General features: G+C 41.4%; 1 protein-coding gene and 1 long non-coding RNA gene across 2 annotated transcripts in view; both read left to right on the top strand.

Annotated features, from left to right (window-relative positions):
- The window catches only part of LOC125709101 (uncharacterized), a 43,347-nt gene extending 39,773 nt beyond the window's left edge, over positions 1 to 3,574 (top strand). Inside the window, exon 3 of the long non-coding RNA XR_007382612.1 lies at positions 3,459 to 3,574. This is a non-coding gene — a long non-coding RNA (uncharacterized LOC125709101). The remainder of the gene's footprint in view (positions 1 to 3,458) is intronic.
- Positions 3,575 to 4,386: 812 nt separating this feature from the next.
- The window catches only part of cntnap2a (contactin associated protein 2a), a 322,047-nt gene continuing 310,852 nt past the window's right edge, over positions 4,387 to 15,581 (top strand). Inside the window, exon 1 of the mRNA XM_048977149.1 lies at positions 4,387 to 4,776. Within this exon, the coding sequence (XP_048833106.1) occupies positions 4,689 to 4,776 (88 nt within the window). The 5' untranslated portion in view covers positions 4,387 to 4,688. The remainder of the gene's footprint in view (positions 4,777 to 15,581) is intronic.

Below are 15,581 nucleotides of genomic sequence, written 5' to 3'. Positions count from 1 at the left end.
AGGTTCACGAGACAGTATTGCAGTTCGTATCATATTCACTTGACAATACAGTTTTCCACGCCTTGACAATAAAACCACCATAAAGCATGATGTTTTATTTTTTATGTCTGTGCTAATGTGATAGCAGTAAAAACACAGCGTAAATGTGTTGGGATGTTTCACTTTGGTTACCATATTGTGAAATATGGTGAAAAAGTTAAGTATATGCTTGAAGATAATTAAATGTAATTGGTTAAATTCAGAGACTATCATTGTAAACTTGCATCAAAATGTAATTAGAATCTGACTACTGCATGCTTACCATGACTTGGAAAAATAAATAAGCTTTAGTTAAACTGTCTTTTTACTCATTAGAAGAACTGGAAAACCCAGTTTTAATGCCTTTCAAATGCAAGTTAAAATGGAAAAGTTAGGTTGATAGTTCCAAAAGAGACAAGTCTGCATACTGTAATTTCAGTTCATTAGATGTTTCCTTGAGCGCCAGAGTGGTGGAATAGAGTTACTTATGTCTACTGTCAGTACCAGACATACCAGCTGCACTTGGTTGGAGGTAAACTGTTTTTCATTATCACGCCAATTCATTTTCAGCCAATCCAGTCCAAATGAAACTCAGGTGGCATTTGTGAAACTAACCTGACAGCGAGAAATGGGACCAGCTGAGCACATGATGAGACAGGGGGACGGGGAGGTAACCTCCACTGTTATGACAAATTTCTGGCGAAACATCTAAGTTCACAGTGAAGAGGTACGCCAGTGTGAATGTGTTTCTTCTGAAGCACGTGGAACTTTCCAAAGCAATTGCATAGCTCTACAGATTGTTTTGGTAGATATTTACCTGTTTTGCTACTCAAAGCATCGTTCATGAGTGACATCTGCTGGTCACTTAAGATAAAGTAAACCACTAATTACTGGTCTGCTAACCATTGTCAGGTGCCACTTGCGTAGTATCATTGTTATTTGTCTGCTCTATGAAAGTAAAATGTAGTTCTCATGGACATGCTACTGCTAATCTCATGTACTCTAATTACAGTCCCACCCTGTTTCTTTATTTCTGTAGATAATCCCATAATTATCTAACAAAGCCATCTTAACACGGGCCTGTTCTCACATTTATATAATCTATCCATCGATCTTCTATACCCGTTTGTCCTAGGCTCCAAACATTTGTATAATGATTATAATGAATGTTTTCAGTAAAATTAAAGTGCTGTGAAATAAATAATCACTGTTTACAAGTATTGTTGTTAACATTGATTTTAAAAAGCCATAAGTTTCAAAGATTTTTCCTAAAAACATTATCAGCGATTAGGATGAACCCAAACCATGACCAGGATGAGCAGTTTGATGGTAGATAGATAATGGCAGATTGCTGTTTATCTGGGGCATTCAATAAAGAGGAAGGGTTGGAAAGTATGAGGCGGCTGCATCCAGACGATCCTGAAAGAATTCAGCAAAGGAGGATCCACGTAGCTCAGTCCTGGAAAGAAGCATTAAGCAGATGCCTGCATTAATTCTTGAGAAGACTATTGCACCTGAAGATCTGCCTGTGTTTGATCCATAGAAAGGGGCCCAGCTGTAAGATAACCCCTCCCTTACTGAGTGCAGGGGGGCGCCATGCACTTTTGTGATGGGCTAACACAGATGCCTTTATCAGAGTCTTGGAAATCTCCTGAGGTCAATGAGCTGCTGCAGTTCCAGATGAAATCCCCATCTCCACCAACACAATGTGGATGATCCTTATAGAACCATACTTGGTAAAAAAGCAACCAGCAGCTTGGATAGAGGTTATGTTAGAGCAGTTATACTGTGGCTTTGGATGCTATTCTCTGTCTCCTCTATCACGGCTCCTGTTTTGCAGAGGACACCGGGGTTGGGAGAGGTAGCAGTGTGGGGGGGTGGGCTGGGCTGGGCTGGGGGGGTTGATTCCAGATCTCCAATGACAGCAGGGAGATTTTCAGAGATGGGTTTTATTTACCATTTTAGTTACACAATAATAATGTATTTCCATAAATCAAATAAATGACTACAATGCAAATGATTTCAGCATTTAACTTATTACAGTCTACCTTACAACTTGAAAATCAAATTAAATATTTAGTTGTTACCTAATGAACTTGCGATTTTATATGTCAAATGTGTATAAAATACTAATTACATGAATAGCAGAGGATTAAGTGGTTTGTTTACCAGAGATTAGAGTATTTGGAAAAATATGTTGTAGGTTAATTAAAAATAAGACTCACCAGGATCAGAACACACGTTCGGAACATTGCAATGTTCAATACATTACAATATCGAATCACATCCAAATACAATTATCAAAAGGACTGTTCTGAAAGTGGTGCTCAGCATTTTGAAATATGCCATTAGAAAATTAAGCTCTTGTGTTGGAATAAAGGGACCATCATTGCTATCAAACATGTTAATGGATTGGCTGATGTTTTCTGGGAAAACTTTCAGAAGACAAAGAGACTGTGTACAGCTTAAAGTATGTCTAGCTACAGTACCATATGAGACTCCTACATGTGTACTACATACGCGCATGTGCCCTTGAGAGGTAAAGTAGGCTATCCCCACTTTTTCAGAGTTTTGAGAAAATTATCTCCAAAGTTGAATTTTTTTTTTTTTTTAAATCAGTGTGTCTATACCTTACAATTGATATATATCATAGGTAGCACAGAGATATGACTTAGATAATAGCAACTTATCCAATTGAAAATATTCAATAAAAAGGGGGTAGGGGTCAAAAATGTGGGATAGCCCACTTTACCTCTCAAGGGCACATATACAGATATATAAATTGCAAATATAACCTTTACTTCTTGATATTTGCCAAAATGTTTCATCATATATTCAAAATATAATAATAATATTAATAATGATGAGGATGATGATGGTGGTGATAAAAGTAAGAAAGCCTTAGACTACAGGCAACAAATCAGGTATCCGTGATGTGTGCCTACTGTCATAGCAGCGGACTGTTCATGGCTAAAATATACTAAAATTGTTTTTTTTTTTTCTTTCTTTTTTTTTACCATCTGCAAATCTGCGGGTAATGCTCCACGCTGTGGTGGTGGTCTGTATATCACCACGGCAGACATGACAGAAAAGTGTTTGGTTTGACTGCTGTCTAAGCAATTACAGGGATTGTTTATCTGTGATATTAAAAATAATCCTTTTTTTAGTTCAACATCATGAACATGCTTTTCAAAAATTTGCTGAGGTCAATAATTACTGAAATACCAGGCGATTATTTATTTGTTTAAATATGCCTTTTGCTATACATTTTATATGCAAATATATCTAATGTTATGTTACCATTATTATAAGTTTTAAGGTTTATATTTCATGTCCTGTTTAAGTCCTAGAACATTTAAACAAGATTAACAGGTTTCTTGTGGCAAAATATTTTGCTTTAAACAAGAGGAGGTATTTCACATTCTCTGTACTCTCCGCAGGAGTTGCGCAGATGGTGTTTCTATGAAGTTCTTTGTCGAGGAAGCGTCCAGAACCACAACAGAAGCAAGTGGAGAAGATTGCATGATTAATTAAACATCTGTGTCGGCATTGTGGGAAGTATACTGGGAGTTTGAACATGATCTGCATTTACAGTCTCGGCAGAGTGTGTGTGCGGAAATGCGATTAGCAGTACTGTAAATATTTACATTTTAAAACATAAACAATTATACAAACTATTATATAAAATGAAATGTATTGTATTGTAAGAGTGTTCTTGTTTCTCTTTCATGGATAATATGGGTACATTATGGTAATTATTTATAATGGTTCACAACTGACTGATATTAAGCACAAAACATACAGGCGGCACAAAATGTATATACGACTCATATTCAACAACTATGACTGTTTAAATGACACCAGTAAGCGCAGCACTTCGTTCATGAATGGTTGCGTAAACCCAAATTACATTGAAGGGCCAAGCTGTTAAATTTGCACACTATTGACAGCTGTGTTTTTAAATATTATGTTTTCCCTACGAGTATAGACTTTTCCTCAAATATGATAAATATAACATTTATAATGTGATTAAAAACGCAGCAATATGACCCTTAGCTGCACATGCCGTGCATAAGATGTGACATACGATGCACCTTATAAGTATATAACGGTAACTAGGACTGTCCTGCCCTCCACAGGCACCGGGTGCGACTCCAGATGAATTCCACGGGGAACGTTGTGGTGTTTTGTGGGTTCTACCAAATTCGGGAAAGGGGGGTAATATCTGGAGGACCAAGGGGGACGCTGTCACTGATAACTTCAGCACCCGGACCCCGACCTCTGAAAGACTTGCGGTGTTTTCAGAATGTCAAAATAACGTGATTAGACCCCGCCCGTCCGATACGCGGCGGTACCATATGACTTGTAAATGCCCGCTGAAACCCTGATATAATGGTGGGCAAAGCTGAGTGCTTCGGGCTAATATATGAGAAGCAGTTGTACTGAGCGTTACTGTATAGAAACGCTGGTTATCAGGCGGCGGGGAGAAGAAACATTGCTCTTTATTTACTCAAATTATATCCTACGGAGCGGGACTCAATTCTGCCTCGGACTGCCCGTGTGCAGGGACAGCTTGGAAAACACTGACGCCCGATAAGGTCCCCTTTTAAAATCCTGGCTGCTCTTTTTTTGCCCCTTTGTATATTTTTTACACCTGTGCGAAAGTGAACATGCCGTGGTTTTGTGCAGCCCGGATAACGCTATTGCTGTGGATTTTCAGCCGCATCAGCAGCACCAATGCAGCGCCCTCGCCATCCCGTAAGTAACACGGGGAGACCGTGCCTCGGCTCTCCTGCCTTCAATACTCCGTTGCAGGGACGGGGCATTTTCAAGCACCAGTATTTGTATCCGATCTTTGAGGTGTTGGGTGTCTGTTTGCTACCAGGACTGCACCGGTACAATACATTTATTTTTTGTTTTAATAAACAGATGCAGTTTTTTAAAAATTTATAAAGTATTGCCGTGCACTTGTGTCATTACATCGCGCTGTTTGTTACTGTTTCTAAGCCATTTGCGTTTTTATATTTAATGCAAGTAAATTATTTAAAAGTAACATTTTAAGAGACTACAGAATCGTATAATAGCCGCAATTTCGGGAAGCCTGTGACATGAGTATTGAGTTTATCTGTGACATCAAGCAGTAAAACTGAATACTATAAAGTTAACAGTAAGCACGCGGGACTTTTCACACGGGGATCCACTTCGGATCTCTGTTGTAACATATTACAGAAAAGCCGAAGTCACCTTTGGATAAAGATAAATTATAAATCTTTAATTATTTTTAGTGCGTATGGAGTGCCCAGAACCCGATGGTTCTTTTGCAGAGGGGGTATTAAGGGAGTTCAAGCGGAGACGCTCAAACACTACAGCTATCCCACAACCGCTGTGCGGCGTGCTTCGTGTTTAATTAGATTTAATTAATTTCCCTTTAATTGGAAGCGCCGTGCGGTAAGCGGTGTGGTCTGAAATGATGCCAAATGGTGAGAGGCGCGGTGATGCGCTGGATTGCAATGGCAAAACGCTTCGCTTGATCCTCCTTGTAGACTCCCTAGGTCTACATCTGCGCAAGTGACATAACTTTACTTTCAGTCTGATGCATTCGTTTTTATTTAAGATCCATAAATATTAGTAGAAATATTGAACACGAATGTCACTTGAAATTTTACACGCGTGCAATTTACCTTTAAACGCCACGTTATTAAACAGTACACACGGCAGGCTATCAGCATTTCAGTCTCAAAAAAGGCAAACATGCAAACGTTTATTACGAACGACATTTTTTAATCCATACCAATTTGAATGCGGGTAAGCCCCATGAAAAATATAGCAAGATGGTGATTTATATCCATAAAGCATTTCAGTTGTTTTATTAGTTAAATCAGCCGTTATTCCTTAGCGATACCCTCTGTAATAGGGTAATTTAAGCAGATGGATTTGTGTTTAGTCGTCAGATCAAAGTGCATGTCATTACATCGATATCCGCTTGAGCTGATTATCGATCCCTTAAAGTATTATCTCCATAAATCACCAAGCAATGGTTTATCGAATAATATAACAAATTGCTTATTTAATTAAATTGGATATTACGGACTGTAAATACGCGAGCTTGTATAATTTTGAAAATCATGAATTGGGGGGCGTATGTACGCTAAAACGGCGCTTTGGAAATTGTGATCCCACAGATATAACTCCTGAAAGTATTTCTGAATCGTTTTTTTGTACAGCACCTTGTAGTGCTATTGCTGCTATGTTACTCTTAAACTTTCATTAAGGCGGAAGTACTAATTAATTTGGCAAAGTTAGCCCTCACTCGAAACTGGGTGTCCCTCACAAAGTGAATTCAAAGTGTAAATTTGAACTGATTTGAAGCCCCCTTTTGTGTACCCTCTGAAATACTTAAACATTAGTTGGTGATTGCTGCCGGTACCAGAATCATGCTAGAATACTAAAAATGATATAATTAGGTATCAAAACTAAGGTTCTGGTTTTGCAGAACAGAATTAGCACTGGAATTCAACTTCGGGAAATTAACATATAGATGCCTTTATCAGAGTCTTGGAAATCAATAGAGCTTTCCCTGTCGGGCAAACAAGTTTGCATTTTTTGCTTTATTTGGAAAAAATTTTTGCAGTTTTGTTCAATCTAAGACCATTCAAGCTTTCACTGTTTGAAATCACTCTGATATTGGAGTGTAACTTTACAAAGTGAAATTTATTGACGCAAATATCGCTTTGGTCTAGTCACTTGGCATGATGGTTTGTGAGGCCAGGATTGCTGAAGGAGGAGGACTGAATCGCATTTTTGTTGTTTTCTGAAGACCCCATGCTTTTGGTATTTATTCTCTTAAGGAGCACTTATGTAGGGCTGCTTTAGGAGGACGATCTACCCAGCTCATGGAGTATCACAGCTTTTCTGTTGGCCACTTCAGATCGAGGTCTGGGACTCCCTACTGAGATGATGAATGGGGACCTTCTCACTGTTATTTTAGCCCAATGAAAATTTCAACGCTGATACTGGAGCTGGGCGCTGGTGAAGTGACTGTGAAAACACAAGGAAAGGGCTTGCAGCAGAACAGGTTTTAATTGTGTTCCACTACCACTGAGCACTGCTTTCCGTGAGTGAATTTCATCTGTGTGTTCAGATGTGAACTCTAATAAATAGTAAGCTATTAAATGGGTTGTCTCGTGTAGCAGCGTGAAACGATATGCTGAAAAGGATGCTTTGTGCTATATCAGGATGAAATGACCACGTTCCATGTGTGGGTTCGTATCTGGCGTTTCTGCATTAGATTATTTAATAGCAAAAACACGTTGTCCTAACTCAGCCACCCTGTGTCAAGCAAAGTTATTTTACTGTAATGTGCCCTCACAAGGAAAAATGCCGCCACCAATCCCATTCATTTGGGACGTCTCCGGCAGACAGAATTTGCCCTTGTCGTGGATAAAAACAGGCAGGTCTCTAAATCTTCAGAGCTGGGTCTCCTCTTGTGGTGACATTACATATAAATGCAGCACAACCAATTGAGAGAGAAATTTATCGAATTCTCGCCATTTTTTTATGATGATGTAATCGCTGACAGACTATATGTGACTATGTACCCAGTTATGTATGTAGCATAATCTTCTGTAATCCAGGCCCCTCCTGCAATACACTGCAAGTTAGTGTAATTCTTATTGAAATGTTTACAGCCAAAAATGCCTGCACACAACTTTCTACCTCTGCTATTATCATAATTATTATTGCAATATAATTTGTGGTGAACATTGCCAAAGGATTGTTGTTACCTTCATTTGCAATATCATGCCTAGTTTCTTCAAACATTTTTTTTCTCACCCAGTGGACTAACTAAAAGATTAATTCACTTAATCTTCCTGCATAGATTGGGTATTCAGTGTTGCAAAAAGCAAACAGAATCTATAGGAAAACTGTAATACCAGCATTTGTCTTTGTATATCATTGTAAGTGAACAGAAAATGCAAGAGTAAGACCAGACCTTTAACTTTTTAGACTTTTCGATATATCAGTGTTTTATCATTGCATATGATGGGTCTCTCTTCTACTGTAACATTTTACCCTTTTTAAAGTTACTTAGCGAAGTTTAATTTGGATAACACACGGTTGGATTGCATGATATTGGAAAAATTTCAAATATTGCAATGTGATTTTTTTTTTTGTGATAAGTATTGCAATATCTGTGAAGCAAAAAAGGAGTAAAAAATTTTCCCAGCAAAAACTATAGCCAAATAAAAGTTATCTGCCAATACAGTCTGTCAGAGAAGTTGGTGGTGTTAGTGTGACTTGTTTCTGCTTAATATTGTCCCTATGGAATCCAAAATATTTCTATATACTGTAGTGGAAGGCTAGTCTCTTTTAGTGACCAGTTATTTTCTCTCTTCTCTTTGTGGACTCATTTTAGTTAAATATCTCACAAAAGCAACACACTGTCTATGAACGAGTCTAACAGCAATGATATGCCCCCCCCCCCCCCCCCCCCCCTAAAATGTTATTATAGTGGGACAGTATTGCAAAATAGCGTTACCATATACCTCAGTATAATGTCAGAATGGTATAACGGCATGGAAAATTAAATACCGTCCGAGCCTAATTTTCAATACAGTAAATATTGCGATACTTTCGACAAGATGGTTGCATGTGCTTAATTTACAATGTCAATATTAATATCACACATTGCTCAACCCATTGTTTGCCCTCTTTGTGGTCTATTAGAACATGCTGTAGTGCCGATGAGATGGCTCTGCATGGTGGAGCCCAGTAAGTGTGCTGAGCATGCTGGGAATGTTGTAAATGGCCCCTCATTTGTGTAGTTTCATGTTGTTGCCTGTGTCCTTGTCTCTGTCATATGTGAACCTGTCTGATCCTCGTGTGTCTTTAGCTGTAGTATAAATTACCCGCTGTGTGTGTGTGGTCCAGCATCAGACCTCCTTGTGTTTCACTGTTATGTGTGGTTAAGTGGATGTTTAATGCCTGTGTTGGTCCTTTTAAGGGCTAATTAATAGCATTGTTTTCTTCTATAAGTGAGCTTCCTTGTTGTTGTCCACTTCCCTGATGCCTTGCTACACTGGTGTCAGAAATGGAACGCCAGAAGCAGCCCCGCTAGCGGCAGTGGAAAGGCTTCTTCTCAGTCTCCTTCTTGGAACCCCATTTCAGCTTCGTGGATCTGCAAGCAATACTGAAGCAGTGGCACTGGAAAGGCAGCGGTGAAGTAAGGATGGCTCAGGACAAGAATCTCACCTGCTTTTGCTGTGGGAAGAGGGTACACTGGGCTCGCTACCGCACAGTGAGAGGTGTAGGTGTCGCCCTGTCCTTCCAGAAAGCCCTGGACCTGTGCAGCACGCCCTCAAGCCGCTCTTGCCATCCTGCCGGCTCCCCGTTTAAGACGCTGTCGGCCACTGCGGAAGATGGAAGCTCCCAAAGGCTTTGCCTGTTCACCGCAAGGATGCATGCCACATGCTGGAGGCTCGGCTGGCTCAGGAGCGCCGCAAGCTCAATGAGCAGTGGCAGCAGAGCCAGCAGGCTCAGGAGTGGCTGTGCTAAGAACTGGCCAGTTGGGAACACAAGGGCGACCGGCAGAAGCATCAGAGTGAGGCAGCAGAGGTGACGTTGCTTGACCGCGAGGTGGTGTCCCATGCTTTGGAGGCCTAGCTGGCCCAGGAGCACAGCGAGTCAACAGGGCTAAAGGAGCAAGATAAGCAGGACTAGCAGCAGCTACAGGAGTCTCTGGAGGAGCTGCGGGAACAGCTGGCAGAGTAGGAGCAGCTGCACAAGGCCACCAGAGTTGCAGACCAGCAGCGAAAACAGCCTGGTGGTCAGCAACAGGTCCCCACTAAGCCACAGAAGAAGAAGGGCTGAGGCCATGGGGGGTGGAATGCTCATTGCCAGAGCCTGCTGGCCGCCACCCACCTGTTAACAGTACAGCTTCTCCAGTGGACCCTAGCTGCTCAGGGCGTAAGCTGTCCCCGGAGAGGGAGCACCGGTGGCTGCAACCAGTCCTTGGTGACTTGCTGGAGGATGTGATTGAGGACTGGCTGTGGTGGTCGCTGGGATGGTTGACCTCTGGGAGGGGGGAGTCCAGCAAGTGTGTTGAGCATGCTGGGAATGTTTCAAATGGCCCCTTGTTTCTGTAGTTGTAAATACTTGTTGTGTTCCCTATTGTTGCATGTGTCCCTGCCTGTGTCATATGTGAACCTTGTCCAATCCTCCACTGTGTGTGAACCTTACAGTCCAGCATCAGACCTTCTTGTGTTTCATTGTGTATGATTCAGTGGTTGTTTCGATCTTGTGTTAGTCCTTTTAAGGGCTTAATAAAAGACGTTTTTTTTTCTCCTATAAGTGAGCTTCCTCATCTCTTGCCACCTCTGTGATGCTTCTGTCTGCCAGACTCTACAATCCTTATTTTATTTATTTAGCAGACACTTTCCCCAAAGCTACATACTGGTGAGAATCAGAGTAGGTGGGGTTAAGGGCCTTGCTAAGCCAATGGGATTTGAACTGGTGACCACCTGATCAGGGTCACAAAGTCGTAACCTGCTGAGCCACATAGCGTATTAATAATAATTTGTGCCTCCCAACTTGCTCTTTGTAAGCAAGAGTAAGCTGGCTGTGAAGGGCTGCCACCTGTAGTGGTGCCCAGAGAGCTGGGAGTCAAGGGCCTTGCTGAAGGACCTGCAGATGTGCTGAAACTGAGTTCAAACCGGCGACCCTCTGATCACAGGCATACAGGTGCTGCCCCTCCCTTATTATACTTATGATGAAAAAAAATTGCTACGTGAATGTTATGGGAATAACTTAGGTTAATGTAATTTTTATAGAACGCTAAACTGCACTTTGTCCACTCGAATCGCCTGACACACTCTTTGAACACCCGGATTTGGTGTTGTGTTTCGGGAAACGCTGCTCGGGGGAAGAAGTGGAGGGTCGTCTTCTGTGCATATCTTATGATGAAGATGATGAAAAGTAGCAAGTGGGTCGTCAACAAAATCGTTTCTGCAATATATCTTCCTGATCGATCGCCAGCAGTGTGCCAGTGCTGAAGTAGGTACGACACATTGTAAATAATATATGGAAGCTTCCCTCTGTGTAGTAATTCTCCTGTATACAGCCGCAGATCCCCAACTTCATTTTCTTATAACGAGGGAATCCGCATGTTATTGGTACATTTGGTTTTGAGGGGGAAAAAAATGTGACATAACTTCCCCCTCATACATGCTGTGAAGGTTTTATTTATGGTCTTCTCACATGGGCATGGATGCCAGCACCATATGGGAGTCCCACTCGTTGTCAGCATGGCCAGATTTTTTCGTTGGCATGTGATGGAGAGTGCGGATCGCTGTATTAGTTCTGCCTGGACTCTTTTGGTGCCTTATAGGTCAGCTATTGTAAGGACCTCAGTTATTTTTGGTTTCCATGGGTTAGGTTACCAAAGATGTATGTGAGACCTAATTCAATAATCTTCTGTTAAATTTCGACAAGGGTACTTCTCTTTCTGTTCATGTTGTATGGACTGAAAAAGAGGGGAGAGGTGTATCGCTACAGGGGATGGGTTAGGATGTTGTGCCTGTAATCGGAGGGTCATTGGTTCAAATCCTGTTGTCAGCAGAGTAATCTCATTGCTGGGACCTCGGGCAAAGCCCTTAACCTCAGTTGCTTTTGGATTTGGCTGAGCCGGCGTTCTCAATTGAGAGTCGCGTTGGATAAAAGTGTCTGCTAAATAGATGTAATGTTTTTACAGATATTACAGATTTGATTAATACTGCTAGATTTGTTGGTTGCAAAACATCTCGCAGCTGAGATATCAGCTTTATTGAGTGAGTGAGCTGGTTCCCAGTGCAGAGGTGTTCATAGCTTGCATGAAGATGGTGGTACCCTGCTTGGTGGTGTTCGGAAGACTGACAGGAGAGCCCCCACCTGGGCACAAGGGGAGAGACGGCACTGCAGCGGGGCTGAGCTGGGTGTGGGAGAGTCACTGGGAAGCTGGAAGAAATTATTCATTTGTTGATGCTTTTTGGAGGAGGCTGTGTGAGGTGATAACGGAGAGCGAGATCCGAGCTATTCGGAAAGGTACCCGGATGTACTTTTGGGAAGACTCTTTCTTCAGGATCTGCTGCTAAACTGCTAAAGTAGCATCTGAACTTCTGTACAGTATCAAAACAATGTGTCGATGCAGCACAAATGGTAATGAGGTGTATGTAGATGCGTATACTTCGCCGTTTTTCAAACTAGGCCCTTGTGGTGACCTCTGTGTTGCCTGAAGAGCGTTAGTGTTGCGAGGCTGCATGTTGTTATGCTCCGCTTGATCCCACTGTTTTTAATGTATTTTATGTGTGCTTTGTTGGAGAAGATGAATATTTTATTCATGCACTATGGGTCATCCAACTTGGTCTATAAGTAGAGATTAAAACTTTAAGTTGTGGGTGTTACAAACATGCCATTAACTAGTAAATACTGCATGTTAGGCATTAAAAAAATCAGATAATTGAGTTTCTTTTAATATTCAGCTGTACTTGTTTCTTTAATAGATTGATAAAGGTTGTACGCAGATTTCTTATGGGATTTAATTGAAAAGCTTTTACTGATATAAAAAATGCTGGGGGAAGAAATGTCAAAATGGAACTAATTTGAAAAATAAATTAGCACAAAATAGCTTAGAGACCCACATATTAAATGCCTGGGGAGGGAACAATACAAACTAGGTCTTCATTCTAATTTATTAAACACGAAAGTAATTGAGTTGTCAGCCATGTATTGTGGGTTTGTCTTTATGGGTCAGGAGAGTCGTGGTATGTACAGACCGTCCCAGAACAAGCCAAGGTGCAGTGTGTGGCACAGTGGTCTAAGCCTGCGTGCGTGTAGTCGGAAGGTCGCTGGTTCAATCCCAACCTCAGCGCATCTGCAGGTCCTTGAGCAACACCTTTAACTCCCAGGGTGGCTGCCCTTCGTGGACGGCTTACCCTACAAAGAGCAAACTGAGGGAGGTGTAAAGACAATTTCCCCCTAGGGATCAATAAAGTATCGATGATTATTATTAAATACTTTTATCTGCACGATCTCCTAAGACTGTGGTGCGTAGGGGGCGGCGTGTTCAGTGTCTTGGTTTGTTGCCTGCATATAATAAACAGATCATGTACAGTAACTGTGCATATTGTGAAGCCATGATATAGGCAGCACACACTAAGAACGGAGATGTGTACTGAAGGGATAAGCACTGACGTAGATACTTCAAGAACATGCACCAAAGGATGGGATTGTCCCCCAAGTCATCACCTAACAGGCAAAGATCAGAAGAAACCCGGATGAAATAAAACAAAGTCTTATTCGTGTGCTTCCTAGAATGTCTTTTTTTTAACACGTTATAACATGGTTATTTAATGCTTGAATTATATATCTGGCCTTTTGTGGATATGCCAGTGGCAGCTCATATTAATTTAATACTCTTCCAGCCAAACATAAACCGTACTACATAAACACATTGAGGATGTATTTCACAGTTAATCCATGTCTGAGTAGATGTGACATAGAGAGGATTTAAAAAGGGAACCATGGGGGAATGCAAAATCAGATTAAATATATTTTTAAAAAGAAGACCTTCCCTCTGATTTGACAATGCCAATTTTAACATTGAGAAGAAAATCCTTTGTTGTAATTAAATAATTTATGGAATATTTCTAGAAAATAAAGGCTATATTAACCGGTCTGGTGGAGGGTCAAGGCAACAAAAACAGCCAGAAAGTATAACTAACGCAACATCGAGGGGGAACAACAGCCAGACAGCCTCCCTTATAATGAGGTCAGTGAGGTATTTGTCTGTACAGTTCACCCTTTCTCAGATTTAAGTACCATAGCTGTGGTCTGCCAACGTTCTCTAATTGTTTTTTCCCCCCTGTAGTACTGTAGTCATAAGACATGCAAGACAAGCATATAAAATGATTTATTAACTGAAGTGCGTTCATTGTGGGAAAGTCTGAGGAGGGTGTAACGTAATCGGCTTTCACGCGGTCGCGTTTCGTGGCAAATTTGAAAAGGCAAAATCACATTTAGCCTCTTGGATGAATATTGAGTAATTTACACCCTTTTTCTTATTGCGAATCACATGATGGTGACACAGTGACTAATAGCAGCTTGAAATTGGATTAATATTTATTGAGTGAAATGGTGCTTTATTTGCCAATTGCACTAATTCAGGTACATCGCAATGCTGCTTTTTGCATATTCCCATCTCATCATGGGAGACACGGACACATATATGCAGCTTAGAGCAATACTTGGGTTCTGAGCACAGGGTCAGACATTTACCTGGCGCCCCAGGAGATTTTTGGGGTGTTAATGGATTTGCTCAAAGGTCCAACCGAAATATGGTTGTTCTGCTGGGACTTGAACCAGCAAGCTTCTGATCACAGGCACAAAGGCCGAAGCCACTGAGCCGAACACCTCCGCATAGCTATTGTAGCCATATTTAATATTTAATATTATTTGTGGAGTTAATAATATGTAGATTCACTTGCCCTGTGCCCTTTCTTTTCTGTGATCAGGGATGATGGATGGATGGATGGATTTACAGTGCTTTTCCATCTTTGCCAAGTGAACATTTTAACAGGAAAGGACGTGGTAAAGGAGAATTTTGCGTCTTGATTTATACTGGAATTGTTGGAGCTAAACCAGCCATGGGAAGTTTTGGCTGGTGAATGAGGGCGTTCAGGGTCAGAGAAAAAGAGAGTGATGCTGGCGGTCAGCGCTGCAGTCGCCGGCCCCCTCTCACCGACGTTTACCCTGACTCTGCACTTTACCTCTTCTGTTTTTTTACCCCCTTTCTCCTTCCCTGGGTGCCTGGTAATGATTGGGCTCCCGTGCTCCGAGTCAGCAGCAGTGGGAGAGGGTGAGGGATCACCTCCCGGCACTGCAGATGGTGCGTCTGTGGCGTGTCCGGGCCGTCCGCCCTACAAAGGCTACTTCACAGGAGAATCTGGAGCGGTTTTGGGTGGGGGGGGTCTTGCATTTACATGATATTTAGCAGGTGCTTTTATACAAATTGACACCTTTTTTTTGAGAAAGTGCAGGGTAGGCAATCTCTAGAGCAGCTGGGGGTTAAAGACCTTGCCCAAGGACTCTGCTGACCCTAGGATTTGAACTGGTAACCTTCGGTTAGCAGGCACAGTGTCTAAACCCGCTGAGCCAATGCATAAATGTAATAGCTAATTGGTAACATATTTCTGTATTTAGTATCTTGCATTTTTATTTAGCAGGCCTAAACATACAAAATAGGCCTAACACCAAGACTCCTGTAAGATTAAACCCTTTAGATTCTTCTCAGAAAGCATTTTGCACTATGGAGTTACAAAACGCAGTCATTATCTTTGGGAAGCATTTTAAAAATGCTACTAATTCATATCTGTTGCTTCAGTAGCTGATTATTAGCCTGCTAGCTAAATCTGCTAAATAGCGTTCTACCATTTTAAACATAGTTTTAACCATGGAAATCCTTGTTCTGTTTTTTTTTTGTTTTATCCCTGACAGGGCTGGATTCAACCTTGTATTTTTAGAGTAGAGCT

The sequence above is a fragment of the Brienomyrus brachyistius genome, chromosome 15 (genome assembly GCF_023856365.1).
Source record: "Brienomyrus brachyistius isolate T26 chromosome 15, BBRACH_0.4, whole genome shotgun sequence".
Classification (NCBI taxonomy): domain Eukaryota; kingdom Metazoa; phylum Chordata; class Actinopteri; order Osteoglossiformes; family Mormyridae; genus Brienomyrus; species Brienomyrus brachyistius.
The sequence above is the reverse complement of the archived record's forward strand: the minus strand, read 5'-3'. Positions and strand labels throughout refer to the sequence as shown.